The 22877-nt window shown below is 40.3% G+C and overlaps 2 protein-coding genes across 11 annotated transcripts in view; one reads left to right on the top strand and one right to left on the bottom strand.

Annotated features, from left to right (window-relative positions):
- The window catches only part of UNC5D (unc-5 netrin receptor D), a 574077-nt gene that overhangs the window by 117290 nt on the left and 433910 nt on the right, over positions 1 to 22877 (top strand). The window lies entirely within an intron of this gene.
- LOC131506763 (aminoacyl tRNA synthase complex-interacting multifunctional protein 1-like) lies at positions 3211 to 4312 on the bottom strand. Its single transcript, XM_058720726.1, has one exon. It carries the CDS (start codon positions 4245 to 4247, stop codon positions 3291 to 3293), a length of 957 nt encoding a protein of 318 aa, XP_058576709.1. The 5' UTR covers positions 4248 to 4312; the 3' UTR covers positions 3211 to 3290.

Raw genomic sequence — 22877 nt, 5'->3', positions numbered from 1 at the left:
GTTGGGAAGTTTTCAGCCATGATTTTTTGGAATAAATGTTTGATCCCATTCTTTTTCTGGGACTCCCATATTGCTCATATTGTTTCTTTGGTGGTATCCCTTAATTCATGCAAGGTTTTTCTCTCTTTCATTCTTCTTTTTTTTTTTTTTTAACATTTTTATTTATTTTTGAGAGAGACAGAGCACAAGCAGCAGAAGGGCAGAGAGAGAGAGAGCAGGAGACACAGAATCCCAAGCAGGCTCCAGGCTCTGAGCTGTCAGCATAGAGCCTGATGTGGGGCTCGAGCCCGTCAATGGTGAGATCATGACCTGAGCTGAAGTTAGACGCTTAACCAATGGAGCCACCCAGGCACCTCATTCTTTCTTTTCTCCTGATTAACATTGAGATTTCCGCTTCACGTTTTCTCTTCTGATTGATTGAATCTGCTGTGGTAGTTCTCTATTACATTTATCATTTTATTCATTATATTGTTCAGTTCTATAATTTCTGTTTGGTGTGTCTTGGGGTGCAGAACAGCAGCAGTGTTCCTCAGTAATGACTGGTCAAAGCCACAACTTACAACCCTTGGGGCGGGGCACAGACCTACAGTGATGCACCCCAAGGATGGCAGGTCAAAGCCAAGATTGAGGACCTACCGTGAGCAGTTGCAGAAGAGCAGTGGCATGGCCCTGGTGATGGCCCATTAATACCTCCTGTTGGGCCCCTCAGGTTGGAATGCGGAGTAGCAACAGGGTACGAGTGATCACAAGTCAGAGCAGTGACATAAGATCTAGGGTCCCCGTGCAAAGCAGCATGACTACAGCTCTGGTTTTGGTGGGTCAGAACTCGTATTTGGGACCCAGAGTGTGAGGATACAGTGGAAAGAGTGGGAGATCAGTCAGGTTATGGTGGATCAGAATCCCAACTTGGACCATGATGGTGGGGTGCAGGGACGTAGTATTTCCTGTCCTGGGGAAGAGACCTACTGTCTGGACTCTGGGCAGCTCCATCATCCATGTTTGGTGTTGGCGAAGACTCTGGGTCTTCGGTAGCAGAGAGTGCAAACATTTATGGTGGTGAGGCTTGCTGAGTGTCTTCTCTCCTTTTCGTGGTGGGGTAAAATCCTCCTGAGGGGATCCTTCCTAGTGCCACATTGCTCTGGATTCTGGAATGGGGTGATTCAGGAAAAATACTCTCTAGGTTTTTCTATGTGGGCATCCTTGGTTTTGGGGCTCTACAGGGTTTCCGCGGGTTTGTTACAGTCCTAAACTTTCCCAAAACCATTTTCATAAGTTTGTGGTTGTGTACTTGCTGTTTTTGTTGTTTTGGCAGGAGAAGTGAGCTTTGGGACCCTCTAGCCCCCCATCTTGCTAGTATCACCTCCTCAATAATTTTAAAAGTAAAACACTGTCAACATCAAAAATTACAGAAAATTCTGTTGTCTAGTGAAAACCAAGAAGATGTCTCCATTGTTTTTTTTTAATTGCTCCATAAATGCATTGATTCAAATGTTGCTAGAAAGAAATGATTCATTAACAAGGAGATTAGAAGACTTTTGTTATATAAAGATGTTCTCAATGATGGCATTTCCTAATGACCCTTGACTAATATCTGTTTGCTTTTTATAGAGCAGGATAGTGGATGCATTAAAGCCAATTAAGTGAAAAAAGTAATCTTTGCAACTATGACCTTAGATGGACAGGCTCCTAGGAAAAAAATTGATAAATACAACTACATTTTAAAAATTCTCACAGCAAAACCCTCATAAGCAAATTTAGAAGACAATTTGGGAAAATGAGTTTTGGAACTTCTATCACAACTAAATGGCTAATTCCTGTAAAATAAAGAATTCCTAGAAATCAATGGGAAGATGACCAGTAGCTCAGTAGGAAAACAGCAAGAGAATATGAACCAAGGGCTCACAGAATAGAAAGCACAAAGGGATTTCATACATAAACAATCAACAGAATTGTAAAACAGAACTCCAAAATACCAAATTTTTATCTGTCAAGTTGGCAAAAATCTAACCACTTAATAAGACTGTTGTCAGGTCTGTGGATACAGATAACCATTGCCTTTGGGATTGTAACTTTATACAGTCTCTGTGCAGGCAAAATTGTCTGTAGTTTTCTAAGTTATAAATACAGATAGAGTTTACCCTTTAACAATGCCATCTGCCCGCCTGTGCAGTTGAAGATCTTTGTATAACTTTATACTCTCAAAAAACTACTTCTCGCCTACTGTTGACCAGAAGCCTTACCAGTAACATAAACAGTTGATTAATACATTGTGTGTATGTTTTATATGCTGTATTCTTACAACAAAGTAGGCCGTAGAAAAGAAAATGTTATGAAAGTTGTAAGGAAGAGAAAATACATTTCCAGTACTCTTCTGTATTTATTGGGAAAAAAAACCACATGTTAAGTGGATTTGCACAGTTCAAATCTGTGTACAAGGGTCAACTTTATGTACCTTTTCACCCAGAAGCTTCACATCTTAGAAATGCTAGAGATTTTGCATGTTAGCAAATGATGTACATAAGAGGTCATTCATCATAGCATTGCTGGCAAGGTGCACAGATTGCTGGCATCTAATGTTCATCAAGGGCTCTGATTAAATATAGAGCAGTGTGTTATGTATTATTACACCAGAAATGAACAAGATACCTCTCTCTATATATTAATATCAGAAAATCTCCCAAAAATGTATTGGAAAAGGGAAGGTCTAGGACATTGTATGATGAATGTGTAGAAAAGGGGGAATGTTAAAAGGGGGAACATAAAATTTTTATATAATATGTATATGTGTATATACCCCCCACAAATGTATATGAATGTGTGTGATATCACTATATAAAAGCAAATGTGTTTTCATTGAATAATGTATTTCTAGAAATATGCACAGGAAACGGAATATATTTGTTGTCTCCAGAGAATGGCACTGTGTGACTGGAGATAGGGTAGAGAGAGTGACTTTTCTCTCTATTCCCTTTACAGACTTTAAAGTTTGAATAATATACATATATTACTTGGCCTGAAAGTAAAGGAAACATATATATTTAAATATAAATGAGATATTAATATGCCTGCCTGCAGTTTGTTTCAGGTTTGTTCGGTAATTACTCGCAAGGTTGTATTGAATACAGGAAAATTTATGGGAATCCCTGAGTGCTATTATCTCTTTTTCCTGTCTCAAAAGTCTTTTTTTTTTTTTTTTTTTTTAGGCACAAGTGACAAATATATTTCTTTTTATTGTTATTAAAGTTTTCTCCAATGTATTTCAGTAAATGAGTATTTTATTTTATTTTATTTTATTTTATTCCACTGTTGGTCATAGTTTGAGCCCTACACACTCCCTTCCCTTTCACCTCAAAGGGAACTCCTTTGTATGTAGCCACACACTCATCATTAGTGCAGAGATCTGGCTGGATCTGCTCCCAAATCTTCTTCTTAGGATTTAGCTCCTTGTCAGGCTCTCCAGGAAAAGCATCAAAAACAATTCTGTCTCCAGGAACAGACCCAGTAGGAGGTGCCAAGATTTCAACCTTCTCAGGTGAACTAGCACACATTACCATTGCCTGAGATATTACTCCCCTCATCTTTGCAGGTTTCAGGTTACAAAGTAAAATCACCATCCGATTTTGCATCTGTTCAAGAGGAACATGATTCACCAGGCCACTGACAACTGTTCTTGGGGCTGTTTCTCCAACATCTATTTCTTCTACATATAAAGAATCTGCATCAGGATGTTTTCTGGCAGTAATGATACAACCAACTCGAAGATCCAGACGAGAAACATCTATTGGCTTAGAGTCAGCACTTCCTGCTATTGATTGTTTTTTCTCCTTTTTCTCTTTCATTTCAATTTTCTCTTTCATCTTTTCTTCTGCTCTTCCTCCTGTTATCTGTTCTTTGGCACCAGAAGATACAGTTGTTATTGGTATAGACTGTATCACTTTTTCGGAAACCGTGGAATTAGCTTGCAGTGGAGTACCAGATGGGAATGGTATTTGTTTCACTCCGTTTTGAATTTCTGCCTGAATTAGCTCTTGTTTCAATTCTTCAATTTCTTTCTTTAATTTAGCATTTTCAACTCGAAGTTTCTTCTCTTCTCTCAAAGTTGCCTGCAAAATTGCTTTCTCCTTAAGAAGAGCAACTTGCTGCTTTAAATATTCAATAATTTGATCTGCTTCTGCACCCTTCTGTTCCAGTCTCTTCAGAACAGCACCATTAGTTGCCATTTTTTTAAAGATACGGCAGAAAATCATAAATCGGTGGACAGAGCAACCTGGAGAGCCTCACCGGGTAGCCTCAGTCTTCAGCAATTAGGGGCACCGTCTCAAAAGTCTTAATTATGCAAGCAGGATAAAAAAAAATAAGTGGGTCGCTTCTTTCTGGGCCATGGGTTTATTCTTTTTTCTTACCCCTGTTCTCGTCTTTTCTTTCTTCTGATATAGTAGGCAAAGCAGGGACAGTGCTCAAGTACATGAATGACAGCCTGTCATTGGAAGAGTTCATTGTGGGAATTTTTATGAGTTTATGACATCTTTGTTAATAAGCACTTAAAATTATCATCTTACAGGATGTTAACAGAGGGGTGTTGTGAACTTCAATGCAACTTGAGCTGTTTTATATGCACGTGTTTTCAAGGTGACAGAGGGTTTTTTTTTGTGGTTATGCATAATTTTTTCTATTTTGCTTTAGTCTATGTAGTAACTACCATCATTGGCCTGGTCACTTTTTATGTTGCTAGTATACTTTCACTGAGAAGAGGGAGAGGCTCTTTGATACCAAAGAAACAATTTTTAAACTTAGGATCCTAAAAAGGTGGCCTTGTTTTCTTAGTTCACTTATAATTTTGTCCCACTTATCCTGAGATAATTGCTGCATAAGAAACTACCTCAAAACTTACAGGCCTACCATTTTATATAGCTCACAGTTTTCCTTTGGGTAGGGATGTTAGGAAGGGCCTGACTCTGTGGATTCATTTTCATCCGTGCCTGGGGCTGGAGGATCCATTTCTAAGATGGTGTCTTGGCTCAAATGTGAGGCATCTCAATTTTCTGTGACTTCTCTGTCCACACAGCATGTTGTCCTACACGGGCCTTTCTGTGTGGCTTGAGATTCTCACAGTAGGGTGGTATCAAGATAGTCCCTTTTCTTCCATGAGAGATGGCTTCCTAGAGCGAGTTTTCCAAGAGACAGGCAATGAGAGCTTCCAGGGTCTTTAGGATGGACTTGGAAACTGGGCCGAATCACTTCTGCTATAATTCTTCTAGTCAGTGCAGTCTGAGGGTCGACTCTGGTTCAAGAGAAGGAGACCTAGACAGCCTGCTGGTGGGTGGCATGTCAGAGGATTTGTGACCAATTTTAATCCATCCCCACTTTTTCTTCCTTCCTTCCTTCCTTCCTTCCTTCCTTCCTTCCTTCCTTCCTTCCTTCCTAATAACTTGGACAAGATCCTAAGGACTTTATTGGAAAGTTTTAAAATGCCCTCATTGAGCTCAAACCCCAAAGTGCACCTTCCTTCCATGTTAGCAATTAGCCTGTGCTTCTGTGCCAAGTCAAAGCAACTTAATGTTCTTTACCTCATTAGGAAATACCTGCCTAGATGGGAGTCGTGAATAGTGAGCTCAGCTTCTGTTCTTTGTCTTAATCCTAGCAGTCTGTAACCTGACCCTTAGCTCCAAAGCTGTGCTGCTTCTTCCTTCTTCCTTGGTCTGCCATCTTGGTACGTCTGACAGATTGAAGTGGCTGCTGAGAACTTGTTATGCAGTCCCATCATTAACAAGACACTGGGGCTTATTTCCGGTTCTTCAGCTGTCATTTAACCACTGCTGTGGACCCCGGGAGTATGTAAGAGTAGGCTAAGCATCTTGTTTGTGTGTGTTTCCCCAGCCCTAAGAGGCTCTTGGAGTATGGCCAGTGCTCAATATAGCTACAGAAATGAATGGTGAATTTCATGAACCTACTCCCCACCCTTTTTGTCCCTCCTCTTCACGGTTACCTCTCTTTTGGCCACTCTTCTATATCTCATTCATCTGAAGTCTACGAGTTGATTTCCCTGATACCAGTCTTGTCCCTTTTCTGTTTTATTTTTTTCACATTGCAGCTGAAGTGATCCTCCTAATGTGAAAATCTAATGATGTGATATCCCTGCTTAAATTTCTTTAATGGCTCTGTTGCCACTAGAGTGAAATAATCTCGATGCCTCTCAGTGATTGGCTCTTGGTTTCCTCAGGCCTCACTGTGACCCAGATTCCCCTTCTTACTTGATGTTCTATCTGTTTGAACTACTCTTGGTCCTCTCCCATGCCTTGCTTATTCTTAACTTTAGGTCATGTGCTTGGTGTCTCTGCCTGTGTCCTCTCCCCCTTCCCTTTTCTTTCCCTCACCCTTCCACTTCTTAGGTCTCAGGCTGGAGATAGTTCCTTCAAGGGATCTTCCTTGACCTACCAAAGCCGGGTCTCCACTGCTGTCAAATGCTTCTCATTCACCCTCTTATTTTCTCCATGGTACATATCATTGCATGTGGCTGTGTTGGCTTTGCTCATTTGCTAGTCTCATATCTTCTCATAGACTGGAAGCTTGCAGGGCTGGAGACTGGACATTTTTGTCTGTTTTGTTGTTGTTTTGTTTTGTTTTTAAATTTGAGAATTGTTGACACACAACACTACATTAGTTTCAGGGGCAAGAGACTGGAGTTTTTTGAGTGCTATATTGCCACTGCTTTGAACAGTACCTGGTATATCCTAGGCCCCACATAAAGATCCCCTCCCTCCTTCTCTTCCTCCTTCCCTTCCTCCTTTCCTTCCTCCTTCCCTTCCTCCTTTCCTTCCTCCTTTCCTTCCTTCCTTCCTTCCTTTTTGTTGTGTTTTAATCTAGATAGTTGACATTTCCATATGTCCGACTTCCAGATGAGTGGGAAGTTACTATAATTTATAACAGCATCTTTCCATATTTATATCAAATTTGGAGCACTGGGAAATTCTTCTTTGGCCTCCAGATCTTTGCTTTCTCTCCAGATATTTTAGATCCAAGTGCTCTGTTCTAGTATCTGCTATATCATGTTTGCAATCACAGTTCAATATTCATCTCTTCTTTTTTTAAATGTTTATTTTTGAGAGACAGAGACTGAGTGCAAATGGGGGAGGGGCACAGAGAGGGAGACACAGAACCCAAAGCATGCTCCAGGCTCTGAGCTGTCAGCACAGAGCCCTGATGCAGGACTCGAACCCATGAACAGTGAGATCATGGCCTGAGCTGAAGTCGGACGCTTAACCGGCTAAGCCACCCACGCGCCCCCAATATTCATCTCTTCTTCATGAGATCTCTTTTAACCCTTGAGCGATTCCATTCCAACTACCTCCATCCTTAGGAAGCATCCTTAGATTTGTGATACACACAGTTTTGTCCAGTGACAGTTATTCATGATTTCCTATTTAGAAAATTTTAGGAACTAGTGGAGCTGATACCATAAGCCTTTGTTAGGTTAACTGAAAACTGGATTTTTATATGAGTAAGTTAAGAATTAACCTATTTAAAATCATGATTACTTGTGAAGATGTAAGATACAGGTGGAAAATGGACCTAGAGATTATAAGCCTTTTAAAGAAGACATTGTATTTGTTTTTGAAGGGACATATTTTTGTTTGGTTTTATTACATTGTTGCTTTTTTACACTTAGCAAAAGCCCTGAACACTTCTGTGACCTGTGGTTTTTCTTTTCTTTTCTTTTCTTTTCTTTTCTTTTCTTTTCTTTTCTTTTCTTTTCTTTTCTTTTCTTTTCTTTTCTTTTTTCTTTTCTTTCTTTTTCTTTTGCACATGAACTATCGACACTCTCAAAACAGAAATTCTTTACACAGCTACCAGCCTCCATATGGTTGCTAAATCATGGGATGAGAAGGCATCATTCCTTTAGAATATACATCCCTTTGTATATATCTTTATGTGTGGACATTTACAGTATTATCAAAATCTATGTGTGAGAGGATTGTGGTTCATGTGGCAATCCACGTGAACCCTGTATTCCTTGGCCTGTGGTATTCTGGTTGATTGAATATCTGATTAATGAAGGTACCATTTATACCCTACATGGATTGCCTAGTGTTGAAAATATGTTGTAATATCTCTAGTCTCCTATTCCTTTTGATACCTGCATTATGACTTGCATTTTCTGGTCTCTCAGCATTGAGTATAGGAGCTTCTTCAAAGGATACTCGGTTGGGGCGCCTCGGTGGCTCTGTAGGTTAAGCACCGACTTTGGCTCAGGTCATGATCTTGTGATTAGTGTCTTCGAGCCCTGCGTTGGGCTCTGTGCTGACAGCTCAGAGCCTGGAGCCTGCTTCGGATTCTGTATCTCCCTCTCACTCTGCTCCTTCCCCACTCATTCTCCCTCTCTCTCTCTCTCTCTCTCAAAAATAAACATTAAAATTTTTTTTTAAAAAAAGGATAGTTTGTGTTGTGTTCATTAAGGAGATATTTCTGACCATTTTCTATGATGATTCAGAAAGTGGTATAGGATCTAAAATTATGAAAACCAATTATCATTCTACCATAAAAGCTTGGAAGTGAGGGTTAATGGAGAGTTTCTGTGCATTAGCTGACACTGTGATCACTTTCCATTTTGCTCTGAATTAGTTGAAATTATTGTACTTAGTGTACAAACTCAAGAATGAACTAGAAATTTGGTTTTTGTTAGGGTTCCCCCCCCCCATGTCCCTGGGCCATCCCCAGTTTCTTTCCCTGTGCTTGAAGGCTCTTCCTGCAACACATTAATCAAGTGTGGGTCACATGTTGTGCTCATCTCCTCCTGCCTCTACATCAGCCTCCTGTCTTCTGTCACGTGTGAATGTGAATAGCTCTTCGAATGGTTGTGATGGGTTGAATTCCTGTAATTCACACATCTCTTCTATAGGGAGCGCTTCCATTAGAGAATCTCTATACTCTTAATTTTGTCAAATGCTTCTTCCTTTAAAGCAGCTTTTGTGAACTTCATTAAGTCAGAGTTACAGAAGATGCGGTCTCTGATCTCGGGCTTTGCCGAGCTGCTGACTGGCCTGATGTGCTACTCAGCATATTCTCTGGAATGCTGAGTGTGTTCCAGGATTCTGTGCTCTGCTTTGTTTAGTGCACTGCCTATAGGTTACCAGTCATTACTTGGAAAGAAAATTGTCTTCTCTGTTCCATGCATCTGAATTTTAACTGCAGCTGTGCTCTAAGTCAAATGTGTGCATTTCTGAATTCAATCTATTAATTCCTGCTCTCTGACAATGTATTCAGGAGTATGGGGTTGGTGGTAGGTTTAAAGTATGGCTGTATTCATAGGGACATATATATTCCAAGGGGCGATATGAAATTGGCAATATGTTTTTTAAAAATAGACACCACAGCTACTGACAATAGTTGAAAAGTCCTCCTGTGTTTTTTTTAGTTGGTCTCCCCAGGTGAGAGTTGTGATTGGAATCCCATTACAAAATCGCTGTTGCTTTAGATAGGTTTATTTTTATACAACTTGCTTTTAAAAAGATTTTTAAAAAAAGTACATACCCTCAAACTTTAAAACCACGTCTTGATTCATTTTTGAAAAAGAAAATAGGTTTAAAGAATGCGAAAATATCTGAAAACAAGCATGCTTTGCCAGGATTGTGATGATGGTATGTGGGTAGTGGACGAGTTTCAGGGTGGATGCAAATATTAAGTGAGGTTCAATCTTCTGTATGATGAAATGGAATGCCTGCCGGACCAGGAGTGAGAACACTGGGTTCTGGTCCAGGCTCTGCACCGGTCTCCTGTACTGCCTTTCTTTTTTTTTTTAAACGTTTATTTATTTTTGAGACAGAGACGGAGCATGAACAGGGGAGGGGCAGAGAGAGAGGGAGACACAGAATCCGAAACAGGCTCCAGGCTCTGAGCGGTCAGCACAGAGCCTGACGCGGGGCTCGAACTCACTGACCGTGAGATCATGACCTGAGCCGAAGTTGGACACTCAACCGACCGAGCCACCCAGGCGCCCCTGTTCTGCCTTTCTTTATGCAAATATTCTCACCTCTCTGCTTCAGTTTCCTCCTTTGTAGAATGAAGGAGTGAGACTAGACCGTATCTAAGACCAGATTGTGAAATCTCCTGGCTGCCCTTGACTTTAACATGGATAACAAACAAATAAGGGCATGCATAGGGCAATTTGACAGTAAATTGTCAGACTGTACAGCCTCTCCAGAACAACAAATATTCAGGACTAAAGTCACAAAAAATTAGCCACTTGTTGCAGTGTCTTCAAGAGGCCAACTCTGAACGTGTAGAAATACGGATCCTGGACTGGTTTCTTTCAGGTGGAATATTGACTGTCACGGATACGGGCAGCAGAGCACTCATAGAAATGCAGGGATGTGTGAGGAGGTCATTAGTTTGCAGCCAGCAGAGGCTGCGCAGGAGGTAATTTGGGTTCCCAGAATCGCTTGCGCAGCTTCTTTCGTGCGTCAGAGCTGAAATTTTCCAGTGTTGACCAGCATTCCCATTAGTGTGAATCTTAGCAACGGCTTTAACTGGCCATCTGCTTCAGTTGTTATTTTCTTTGCTAAGGCAGACCTGGAGTACCATTCTGCATAGAGCAGTCCAGATTGGTAAAGGTAAAAGGTACCTCCCAGAATGCATATTGATCACGTATCAAGTACATGTTGTATATTGTAATTCATTCAAAGGTACACATTTTACTAGTTTTGAATTTGGAAGTACTTAAAATTGATGGCATCTTCCACGTAAACTTGGCAAAACCTTTTTTTCTTCGTGGTCTGTAAAATACTGGTGCATCTTACAATCAGTGATACTTTGGATTGGGTGGGATTATGAGATTCACCTGTCTCACCAACAAGGCTATGAGTCTCTTTATTCAAACAATATTCACTGTAGAGACAGAAAACCTCCAGGATATGTTTGGGATGTTGAGATGAAGGAATTGTGCTAAAGATAACCTTTTCAACGAGGTGCCCTTGATGGCCCTCATGCCACTCCTCTGTAGCTTTTGCTTGCTTACTTTAGTGTCTAGTAAAAAGTGTTTTTATGGGATTAGAAATCTCTCAGTAAATGGATTTTCCTTTTGCAAATGCACTTCCTTACAAGAAGATAGGTGTTAAGCACTTAGCCCAGAGCCTGACACAGAATAAATGGCAACCATAAAGTGCCTTCTGGGTAAGAGCACTTTCTGGCTGGGTGCATGGATGTTGCATTCCCATACTTAGCATCCTGTAAAAGTAGCCATCTCTTACCAGAGGCGACCAAGGGTCGAAGTGTAGTGTAATAAGCCAAGGAAGAATCCATCTGACATGTGAACCACTCTGACAATGGAAATAACTAGACCCCAAGGTATAGATTATTTTTGAATTTTTCATTTTGAAATATTTTCGGACAGATTTCAAAACAGTTGTGAAAACAGATTCCTGTAAACCCTTCTCTCAGATTCCTCACACTGACCTTTTCAAGAACTACAGTGAAGTGACTAAAATCATGAAGTTAACATTATTTTCTTCTTTTAAAAGTTTATTCATTTATCTTGAGCATGGGGAGAAAGGGCAGAGAGAGACACGCAGACAGACAGACACAATCTTAAGCAGGGGCTTGAATTCACCAACTGTGAGATCATGACTTGAGCGGAAATCAAGAGTTTGACACTTAACCAACTGAGCCACCCAGGTGTCCCAATTCAGTAGTACCATTTTCTCATCCAGAGATGAGCACGCTTTTTCTGTAAAGGGCCAAAGAATAAGTATTTTTGGCCTTAGTGGCCTTGAGGTCTTGGTAGCCACTGCTCATCTCTGTTGTAGTTTAAGAACATCTGTGGATGATACTGAGATGAACAGTAATGGCTGTGTTTCAGAAACTTAAATCATAAATAATAGGTGACCAGTTGGCCTTAGTTTTCCAACCTGTGAAACTAAGACCTTTTTTGAAATGCATCCATTTTCTTGCTCGTATCCTTTCTTGGGCCCAGAGTCCAGTCCCAGGTGCCGTGTTACATGACCTCATGTCTCCTCTTGTTTTTGGGGGGAACAGTTTCTCAGTCTCCTTTTACATTTTGTGACTTTAAAACTTCTGAAGCATATTGGCCACGTATGTTTTAGGTTGTATGTCAGTTTGGGCTTTTCTGATATTTCTGCATGGTTGTATTTAGATTGTACGTTTTTGTTAATAGCACAGAGATGACACTGACCTTCCCTGTACACTCGCTCAGGAAGCACACTGTTTATTTGCCCCCTTATTGGTGATGCTAATATGGGTGATTTGAATGGTGTGGTATCTGCCAGGTGTTTCCACTGTAAAGTTACTCTCCTTCCATTTTCAATTTAAATGTTACGGGCCGTCTGGCTGGCTCAGTCAGTAAAGCATGCCACTCTTGACGTCGGGTTGTAGGTTCGAGCCGTATGTTGGGTGTGGGGGTTACTTAAAAATAAAAATCTTGGGAAAAAAGTTAGTTTTTCCCTTTGCAATGATCATACTTTGTGGCTATGTGTATGAGACTACGTATTCCTAGTTTTGTCCCTTAATTTTATTTTTTAGTCTTCCCTTAAACAGATAATACCATATTATTTGTCAGAAGGTGCCCTTGTAGTTTCCATATTCCCTTTTCATTTATTGGTTAGAATTTCACCATAAGGACCTGCTTTCCCTTATTCCTTGTTTGTTTTTATTAGTAAGAGTTCACAGATTGTTATTTTGTACATTGGGCTAAGTCATTTTGTTTCTCGAAACATCACAGATTTGGCTGCTGGGAGGCCCCTCCAGTTGGCTCTGTATCCTTTTGAATGTCCCCATCACTTTGTAAGTGCTTCCTTATGTTCTGGAGCCACAAGATGTTCCAGGTTCATCTTGTGCTTTGCTTACTCCGGCCCTGAATCAGGGCATTTTACTAAGAATTGCCAACGTGTAATATTAAGTAATCATATTTAGAAACAAGAAAGAGAGGAGTTAGGTATTCTGTTGTTACTCGAGTACCATAGGCTTTATGCCCTTTAAGTGAATAGAGCCATAAAATATATACATAAATGTACACACACACACACCACCCATTTGTCTGTGTCTGTATTTGTCAGTGTATATATTAAAATTCACACCAATACCTCTTTTTAAAAAATGTGTATTCATTTTTGAGAGAGAGTGTGCATGCCAGTGGGAGAGGGACAGGGGCAGATGGGGGGTGGGTTACAGAGGATCCAAAGAGGGCTCTGCACTGACAGCAGAGAGCCAGATGTAGGGCTTGAACTCAGGAACTGTGAGATTGTGTCCTGAGCAGAGGTCGGATGCTTAACCAGCTGAGCCACCCAGGTGCCTCCCAGTACCTTTAATTTCAGTCCAACATATGGGGAGTCCAGACTTTCCCTATTCCTTATTTATAATTGCCTTCCATTCCAGTAAGAAAGCTGGCTCCCATTATGCAAGATATACTTATTTCTACAATCGTGGAATAAAACAAGGTACTTTTGAAATTGCTACCCTATTCTTTTATGAAACACACTATGAAAAACACTTTCTTTTATGAAAGACACTTTTATGAAACTACCCTATACTTTTATGAAAGACTGTGTGTGTGTGTGTGTGTGTGTGTGTGTGTGTGTGTTTTGCCTTAGCCTTAGATGATGTAGTCAGTATATTATTTTCCAGGGTTACCTAGGGTACTCTCCTTCAGTGTAGCTATGCTGTCCATTTCTAGTGAAGTTAATTTCATTTCTTAGTGTTTGTGTACCATCTTCCCATATTTATTTATTTTAATTGCTTATTATATAATGTACAAAACCTTACCATAGTTCTAAAGTGAGAAATACATGAAAAGTTATAGTCAGAGAAATGTCACTCTTTCTGTCATTTCTGTCCCTGTCCCATTTATACATTTTTTTTTTCGTTCTGCCCCCACTTATCCCTTGGGTATAACTAATCTCCTTAGTGCCTAGTATATGCTATGATACATTGTATACAAGTGAGCCAGATACAGGCATGCTTTTATACATTCTTCTGTATCCAGCCACAGGAATGCATATGTGTAAAGTATTTTTATTGTAGCGTTGTTTGCAATGGCAAAATATTGTAACCAATCTAAATGTCCACATATAGAAGAAAGGTTGAATTAACTATTTTACATTATACACCCATAGGATGGAGTGCTGTGTAGCCATAAGAAGATCTCTTTGAACTTATTTGGAGATGATTCCAGGGTATATTATAAAATTAAAACAACAACAACAAAAAAGTACTTAAGGAATAGCTTTAAGAGAAGGTCCCAACTGGAAATCCTTATACCATGTACCTTCCTGAAGTTGTTTCCCTGCTGCTCTTTGTCTAAAACTGTCTTCAATGGAGGATTTTTTTCTCTTTAGCTGCAGTTTTTATAAAAAAAAAAAAAAAAGGGGGTGGGGTGGCGTGGGGTGGGGTGGGAGTTGAGGAGGAATAATGAAGTAACTCAGAATTACCAGTCATCTCTTACAGCAGGGGAGATGAAGCATTTGAGAACTTCCTTGGTCAGAGATGGCAGGCACTGGGAGAAGTGGGGAAGGGCATCACTGAATGGGCTATAATTGAGTTAGTGGAGGTAACAACTCACTGCAGATCTCTTGACTTAAATGGTCCTAGTAATTATGTTATTGCAGAACCTGTCTTTGAGCCTGTCATGTCTACACTACTCTCCCCTGTGAACCTCGCAGAGAATACAGTGTATGGCATTTCCCCAGTGACTGTGGAACACTCTTTCTTCTTTTTCTTTCTCCCTACAACTAAGCATCTTGTAGAACTAGCGATTCATATTTTTCACCCTTTGTCTCTCTGTCCCTCGTTCTCCCTCCTCCATCCCCCCCCCCCCTGCCTGTTGACAGAACGATTACATCTTTTTAAGTCTTCACTGTCCTCGTGCTTTCTTGACCTTCCACAATTCCTGTTTGCCTTTAAACTTGTTTTGTTTTTCTAATTTTCTACTCCCTGTATTAAAAAAAAAAAGTAAGATTTCAGACATATTAGACTTTCTCACTTTGGCAGGAACCCTGCCCTCCACAGATGATAATCTGATCATAAATGAATCATGTTGGGGACCCATGTGTTGGGGGTGGATGGGAGAATGTGTCCTTACACCTTCACAGAGGGAGAAACATCCCTTAAGTACTAGAAACAAGATAGAACTATCGAATGTGCTTATCTCAATTCTGTACAGTCTGAAAATACTTGAACTCTGAATCTATGATAGTATAAAACAGCAGATATAAAAATAGTGACGTCAGCAATTAAAACAAAAAACATGGCATTAGCTACAGACCTCTGTAAAAGAAAATAGGCAAGAAGAGAAAATTGATAATGAACCATCTATCATTCTTTGAGCTGAGGGAGCCATGAAGTTTGTTTTTACAGGCTTGTTTGAACAGATGAGCCAAACAGTTAAACCTTCTGTGTGGTGTGGGACCTAACAAGAAGGTTGTTGGTACATAATTCATGTGCAATTCCCCTTGTTCCCTCCTTTCTCCCTGCCTTTCTTGTTTCTCTATGCTCTCTTCTCTCTCTCTTCTCTATACTTTTGTATACTTCGCTATACCTCTATTTTAAGTTTATTCACAAGATTTCCTTTAAGGTGTGCTCTTGCACACAGGTGTAATCTGCTTTGGGTTTTCATTGGAAGTTGTGGTTTCATAATGTGGCAGAAGGTTATGGGGGAACAGAACAGATCAAGTGAGGTCCATTTTTTTTTAAGTTTTTTTTTTTTTAATTTTTTAACGTTTACTTAGTTTTGAGACAGAGAGAGACAGAGCATGAACAGGGGAGGGGCATAGAGAGAGGGAGACACAGAATCCGTAACAGGCTCCAGGTTCTGAGCTGTCAGCACAGAGCCCAACGCGGGGCTCAAACTCACAGATTGCGAGATCATGACCTGAGCCGAAGTCGGACGCTCAACCGACCGAGCCACCCAGGCGCCCCGTAAGTTTTTAAATGTTTACTTATTTTTGAGAGAAAGAGAGAGAGCGCACAAGTGTGGGAGGGGCAGAGAGAGAGAGAGGGAGACACAGAATCTGAAGCAGGGTCCAGGCCCTGAGCTGTCAGCATGGAGTCCAGCACGGGGCTCAAACTCACAAACCGGGGGATCATGATCAGAGCCACTGAGGCACCCCAGATGATAGATCGTAATCCTACTTTAATTACATTATATCTAGCAATGTAAGGGATTACTTTGCAGAAGAACAGCGTTGGTGATTAGCATATGGTGATGACAAGACGGGCCTCTTCAGTTGTCTCTGTCCTTAGGAGTGAGCTTCTAAAGGTGAAGAATCAGGTGGAATTGGGGATTCACATACTATTCATCTTCGTATTTTCAGCATCGAGATAATGTGGAGTGGAATGCAGAAAACATGGCAAGTAGGGCTATCCCGTGAATTCATTTTATTTAAATTAACGAGTACAATGATCTTCCTTTCAACAGTCAGGTTTTAGAGCCTCAGAGGTTTAGTGATGGTGCTTTTATAGTCGGGTGGAAAACACTAATGGAGATACTTATTTTCGACAGCTGAGTTGATTTAATTGGCTGTGTTCCTCCATAGATGTGTCCTATAGACCTCCTTTTTTGTGGCAAGTGGCTCCCCGCGGAATAGGCGTGTTGGTTGTTCTGGGATGGTATGGAGACAATTCTAGGTTTTCTCTCCATTTTTTTGTTTTCTTCATTTTCCCTCCTAATAGATGATCATGAGCAGACCTACATCTCAGGAGCTTTTGTTCCGTAAGGATTTTATGAGATCTTTCTCTCCCATACTTTCCCTGTGTATCCAATAATCATATCGTCGGTGGCATAAGGAATGGAAAGGTAAACCTGCTCACTTGTTTTCTGGGCTGCAGTTTTCTTTTTTCTTAAAAAAAAATTAATGTTTATTTTTGACAGAGAGAGAGAGAGATAGAGCATGAGTAGGGGAGGGGCAGAGAGAGAGGGAGACACAGAATCTGAAGCAGGCTCCAGGCTCTGAGCTGTCAGCACAGAGCCTGACGCAGGGCTCGAACTCACAAACCGCGAGATCATGACCTGAGCCTAAGTCAGACCCTCAATGGACTGAGCCACCCAGGTGCCCCTGGGCTGCAGTTTTCTGTCTTTTTGCTTTTGGCATCTCTTTCCTTCCTGCTTTCTTGTTTCCCACTCTTAGGGATATTCTAGCTGTCTTTTCCTTTATTCTTTTTTAAAAAAATTTTTTAATGTTTGCTTATGACTGAGAGAGAGTGAGAGGGAGGGAAGGGGGAGGGGCAGAGAGAGGGAGACACAGAATCTGAAGTAGGTTCCAGTCTCTGAGCTGTCAGCACAGAGCCTGATGCGGGGTTCGAACTCGCAAGCCCTGAGATCAGACCTGAGACAGATGCTCAACCGACTGAGCCACCCAGGTGCACCTCCTTTCTTCTTTTCTTTATTTCTCTTACTCCTTGAGAGAATTTAGTGATGAACATTTTATCCACAGTGTCTAAGAAGCTAACATACCTTTGGTGGGGGGATGGGATTTTTCTAATTAAATTCTATCTGTGGTCTTTCTCACTTAACCTAGTGAAATATGACTCTGTGATAATCTATAGTGCAGAGTAAATGCCATATACTAACCGTGGCTATTCATTTCTAAGGAAGGTTTTCAAATGGAAAATTAAAAAAAAAAAAGCTTGGGTGCTCTGCTATGGCATATGGCAAGGCTAAGATAAAGAAAGAATATAGTTTGTAGTAACAGATGGATTTGAACCACACTTGGATCTGTTGAATACTTTTTAATATTTAATTTACAATGAATCTTTAATATAACATTTAACTAAGTGTTCTGTCATATTCTTTTTAAATGTATGAAGCCTTTTCTGTGTAATTGTGTCTAGAAGATTTCATAAGAATATTGAATGTTTAAAACTGTCGTTGGAGGAAAAAAACAGTAATTTTCCCAAGATTTTTACGGTTCACTTTTATTTGTGCAGTTTAGAATGTTGTATATTTTTTAAATAGTCTGTCAACTTCTTTATTTCCTGTTAGCTGCAAAAAAAAAAAAACTGGGACAAAATAATAAAAGTAACTTTAGTCATGAAAATGAAACATACATGAAAGCCATGCTGAGGCCATTGAATCCATTGTATTTGTTGGTATGGAGCCAAGTACCACAGTAGTTTTCTAACAATATAAGAAATTATGGTTGTAGCATAATGAGGATTGTTACCCTTTGTGGAGATGAGCTGAAAAATAAAGTCACCAGGGAAGTGGTAAAACAGCTTTGTCAATCACATCTAACGAAACCTAAGGAAAGTTTCTGTTGAATTATGTGTACCTGTTAAAACATTTCATACAAAATTGATTTTTTAAATTTTTTCTTTTTTTTTTAACGTTTATTTATTTTTGAGACAGAGACAGAACATGAACGGGGGAGGATCAGAGAGAGAGAGGGAGACACAGAATCTGAAACAGGCTCCAGGCTCTGAGCCATCAGCACAGAGCCCGATGCGGGGCTTGAACTCACGAACAGCAAGATCATGACCTGAGCCGAAGTCAGACGCTTAACCGACTGAGCCACCCAGGCGCCCCTTAATTTTTTTCTAAAAGCATATTAGGCAGTGGGGATGGGGAAGTGTAGTTGTAAGATGTGTTCTGATTTATGCCTCATGCTGCTTTGCTGTTGGATGGCTGTATCTTTGTTGTGCTCTTAACACCCGGGTCCCATTAATGTGGACGAGAGAAAAGTAAACTAGTGTTGCTATTTCCAGGCCAGTAGGTATTAAATACCCCCCTCCCTTGTGTTCGATGATGTTTTCTGTTTTGGCACAGGTGAAGTTAGGAGATGTTAAAGGAACGCAAAGCTCATCGAGGATCATGGCTGGGTGTCAAGCTTTTGTCCAGTAAATAGCGGGTATGAGAAAGGAATACCACTGACTGAACGTCTGCCTTTCCTGGCTTGGTAAAAGGAACTTGAACCCTTTTACCATTTCTTAACTGTTGACAGCCGTCAGCACTTCCCAGGACACTCCTACTGGAAAGAAAAGTCGGTCGGGTCAGAATTCTGGAAGTCTTTATCTCTGGACACTCATTGTACAACCTTTTACAATTCTGAGTTCTAGAGCTTTCTTATTTGGTTCTAGTTTTACTTGCCTCACTGTATATTAGGGTAACTATGTCTACATAGTGTCCCACCAGGAAGTTTAGACATTTAGATGTTTAGGATGTTTAGAATTAGGGTGTTCTACAGTGTTCTTGGTTAGGACCTACGCGCTTAGGTCCTTTTGAACAGATCGAGTATGGAGACGAATAGTTGTCTAATTGGGTGGGTTATGGAGATGTCCTGGTGATGTGTATCATCTAGTCTTTGGTTCTTTGATCTTAGCCTCTGATCGGAGTCTTGCTCTTGCTTTCACTTCCCCCACTCACACACTCACCTTTGCCAATGACCTGAGAAGATGCATTGCTTGATGTGGCTCGTCACTAGTTTTTGGTCTGCATTGATCTTGTATATTATTAGGAGTCAATATACTTTTGCAGAAGAATCAGACTGGCTTATCTACCAAAGCCATTGCCTGATAGGTGAAGCTGGAGCTTCAGAATGAAGAGGAGTAATTTCATAATGGGTCAGACAGTCGAATACTTTAATTCACCCATTTCATTCACATTCCCTTTGACCGAATCATCCTTTTGTCCACCCCAGTGAGTGCCAGAATACTATTCAATTCAGGGCCAGTGGTTTGCCTTATTTTGTATGCCAGATAAACAGCCTCTCCGTTCTCCGCCCGGTCCTCTCCCATCTCACGCATTGGCTAATTTAGATATCCTTTCCAGAAGGATAGCCTTTCCTCTTATGTTTCTTCAGTGGCTTCCTACATGGAAAAGAATAGCTTCATGAATGCTCAGCCTTTCCTGACTCTGAAGGACCTCAAATGGCAGCATTCTCAAAATAGTTTTACTTTCTAAACAAATAAGAGTACAAAGTGAAATGAATTGTGAGTTATTCGTGCCCCGCTGTTCAGTGACATTACCGCACCATATGGTGCTACACTGAATGATTTCAAACATACTGGGAAATGCTACCTACTCCACGGTACAATAGGCATTTCTTTAAAAAAAATACATGTAGCAATAAAACATGGCCATATTTATCTTTCTCTTGTGTCAGGCACATTTTTTTTTAACACAGCTTTTATTTTTTAGTTAATAAGCATCACATAATAGGAAGCTGCATGCTTGTTCTACTCTGCACTGGGACATATGAGTGAGCCTGGTGAAGGTTTAATTACTATCTCTGGTGCAATAAAGCCACAGTTCGTGCAGCCAAGGGGCCCCCTGATAAGGCAGATGATGTTGTTATTTTGGATTTACCCTGTCTTGAGAACTTATCAGCAATGCATTTAGGATTGCTTACCCTGGAAGGTGGATAGGGAATTGGGAGGAGAGGCGAGAATCAACCATCTGCAGTTGTACACTGTGTGAACATTTACACCCCAGAGTTAGCTCAGACAGAATTCATGAGTCTAAAGTCATCTTCACTTTTTGATACCATTATATGAAAAAAATGTGGATGAATACATCAGTGTAGATACTTCCCTATCTCATTTGAACACCAGGATTCTAGAGATCAAACTGGTCTTTCTTTGGTATGCTTTGTTTTCCAAGATGGGTTGGGAACTGTTTGGTCTTAAGGGAAGAGGTGAGCAAGTGAGTGAATGATGTGCATTTAAAAGGCTATGTTTTTAATGCAGTGGATTAGCTTCAGGGAATACCACAACTTTGCAGAAGAACCATGGTTTTTGTTGTTGTTGTTTGTTTTCTTTTGTTTTTTGTTTTGTTTTTGGTGACATCCTAGTAGTTTTATGTACATCTTAAATGTGTATTGATGATATTGCATTTTGGTTGGAGAAATTACCGCTGTGTTTCACTTTGCTTTCACCATAAATGGTTCCTTTGCTGTTTAGTACAAGAAGTAATTCACTTAAATGATGACAGAACGTATATGTTTCAAATAGAGTTCGTCTGCTGTTCCCAGCCAGGTGTCCAAAGATGATGATGTCATGGTAAGGGTTTAAAGTTGCACTGATCCAAAAGCAGTTGGAGGAAAGAAATCCTAAGGAGAATGGCTTTTCAAGGAGTATTCACCCATTTCTGGGTAGGATGAGAAGCTTCCATGAGAACAGTCTCCTGTGGGGTTACAAGAAAGGTAACACAGCTTGGAGAATGCACAAAGCATCTGTGTGTGAAGAACGGACTAGGTCTGGTAGAGCTAGGTTGAGTCCATCACGAGACCAAACCCAAAGTAGCCTATTAGGAATTAGTAGCTCCCTTGCTCCCTCCCCACTCCTTCTATCCACATTCACCTCCATGTTGAACATGAAGCAGGCTCCCAAATGGTTCTGTTACTGTCTCAAAAAAAAAACAACCCTCAATATTCCTTTCAATTATACATAATCTTCCTCTGCTTCCTAACAGAGGTCCCAAACGTACATCCAGTGTCTCCATTGATTCAGACCCTTTGTGACACGAGTGGATTTGGTGGCCATTTTGGATTGCAGAATCTAAAAACTGAAGCACATTTTATTGCTGGTTAATACATTGAGCATTAAATGCTCACAGTTTTGCCTGAGATTCTTTGAAGGTCTGCTTTAATAAGGAGGTAAGGTGAGTTGTAATTAGCTTTCACAGGTCAAATTTTCATATATAAATGAACTGTCAGGCAATGAGAAAATCCATCCTGTTATAAGGCGCTAAATGTTCTTTTTACAACCTTTTCCTTATTATTTATTGGCCTAGTTTTTAAAATCATGTATAGTATAAAGGTGGAATTCAGCAAGAATTATATTCAAATTACTGGAGACTATAATAAATGGTTGACAGTAGTGAGATTGTTTCATAGGGGACAATATGTGAAATTTAATGTAGAATCGGGAAAAAAATTACATGTGAGTTTCTGTCATCTCTCTCACGTTGGAAGGCGAGGGGAAGAAAAAGCTCTGTACGTTGGCCTCCTATGAAAGACTGTCCACAGAACAACAAAGTATTTGAAGCAGAAAGTGTCTGTTGCCAACGCTTTGTTAAAGGGCCAAGGAATTTAGTATGAATTACTGAACTATGCCTTCCTAAATAGTTCCTACACTGATAATTGTCGTACTGGCTGGTGCTGGGGAAGGAGAGAGGAGAAAGAAAGTGGGCAAGACCACTTCTACCTATAGGGATTAGAGTTGGTTAAGAAACCCTCCACCTGCTGTCGAGCTCTTATCTAATAAAAAAGACAACATGCACACCAAACATAAATGTGAGTTACAGTTCAGACCACGCGCAATGATGGCAAACCAATCCTCATACAATAACAATAGCAACAAATAAGATTAATGGTGGTGGCTTTACAATCTATATTTAATTTTAACAGTGGGAATCCCATTTGTTAGAAATCGCTAACATCTTAGAGCAGTAGAATAAATAAAGGTCATTGAGAATTTTCTTCTCTAATCCAAACTATTGATTTCAGCGGAGTTTCATGGAGTCTGCAGTTCCTAATGCTATAGAGGATTTGCCGGGCAACTGAATTTGTCCCATTAGTTCAATTGCTTTTTTGAAAAGAGGAATTACATTTTTAATCCCTTTAGGATAGGAACCCAGGTGGTATTTGGAATCCCAAATGCTGATCATTTTTAGATTCTTTCAATATGAAAATTCAAGGTAAAGATACCTCTCTGTACTTTTTGTACCTCTGAATCTCAGAAGAAATGTGAGACAAACCCAGAAATTGGTTTTTGCAGACTGCAGTCCATATCTCATTGCGCTAAAGAAGTTCTTATATTGTGCATTTAAATTTTTTTTTCTTAGGGAATGCAAGTGGGGGAGGGGCAGAAAGAGGGAGACACAGAATCTGAAGCAGGATCCAGGCTCTGAGCTGTCAGCACAGTGCCTGATGTGGGGC

The sequence above is a fragment of the Neofelis nebulosa genome, chromosome 3, assembly GCF_028018385.1.
Source record: "Neofelis nebulosa isolate mNeoNeb1 chromosome 3, mNeoNeb1.pri, whole genome shotgun sequence".
NCBI lineage: Eukaryota > Metazoa > Chordata > Mammalia > Carnivora > Felidae > Neofelis > Neofelis nebulosa.
The sequence above is the reverse complement of the archived record's forward strand: the minus strand, read 5'-3'. Positions and strand labels throughout refer to the sequence as shown.

What these genes read in the sequence shown, in the direction of transcription:
- LOC131506763 (XM_058720726.1), bottom strand. Translation starts at nt 4,247, where the DNA reads ATGATTTTCTGCCGTATCTTTAAAAAAATGGCAACTAATGGTGCTGTT.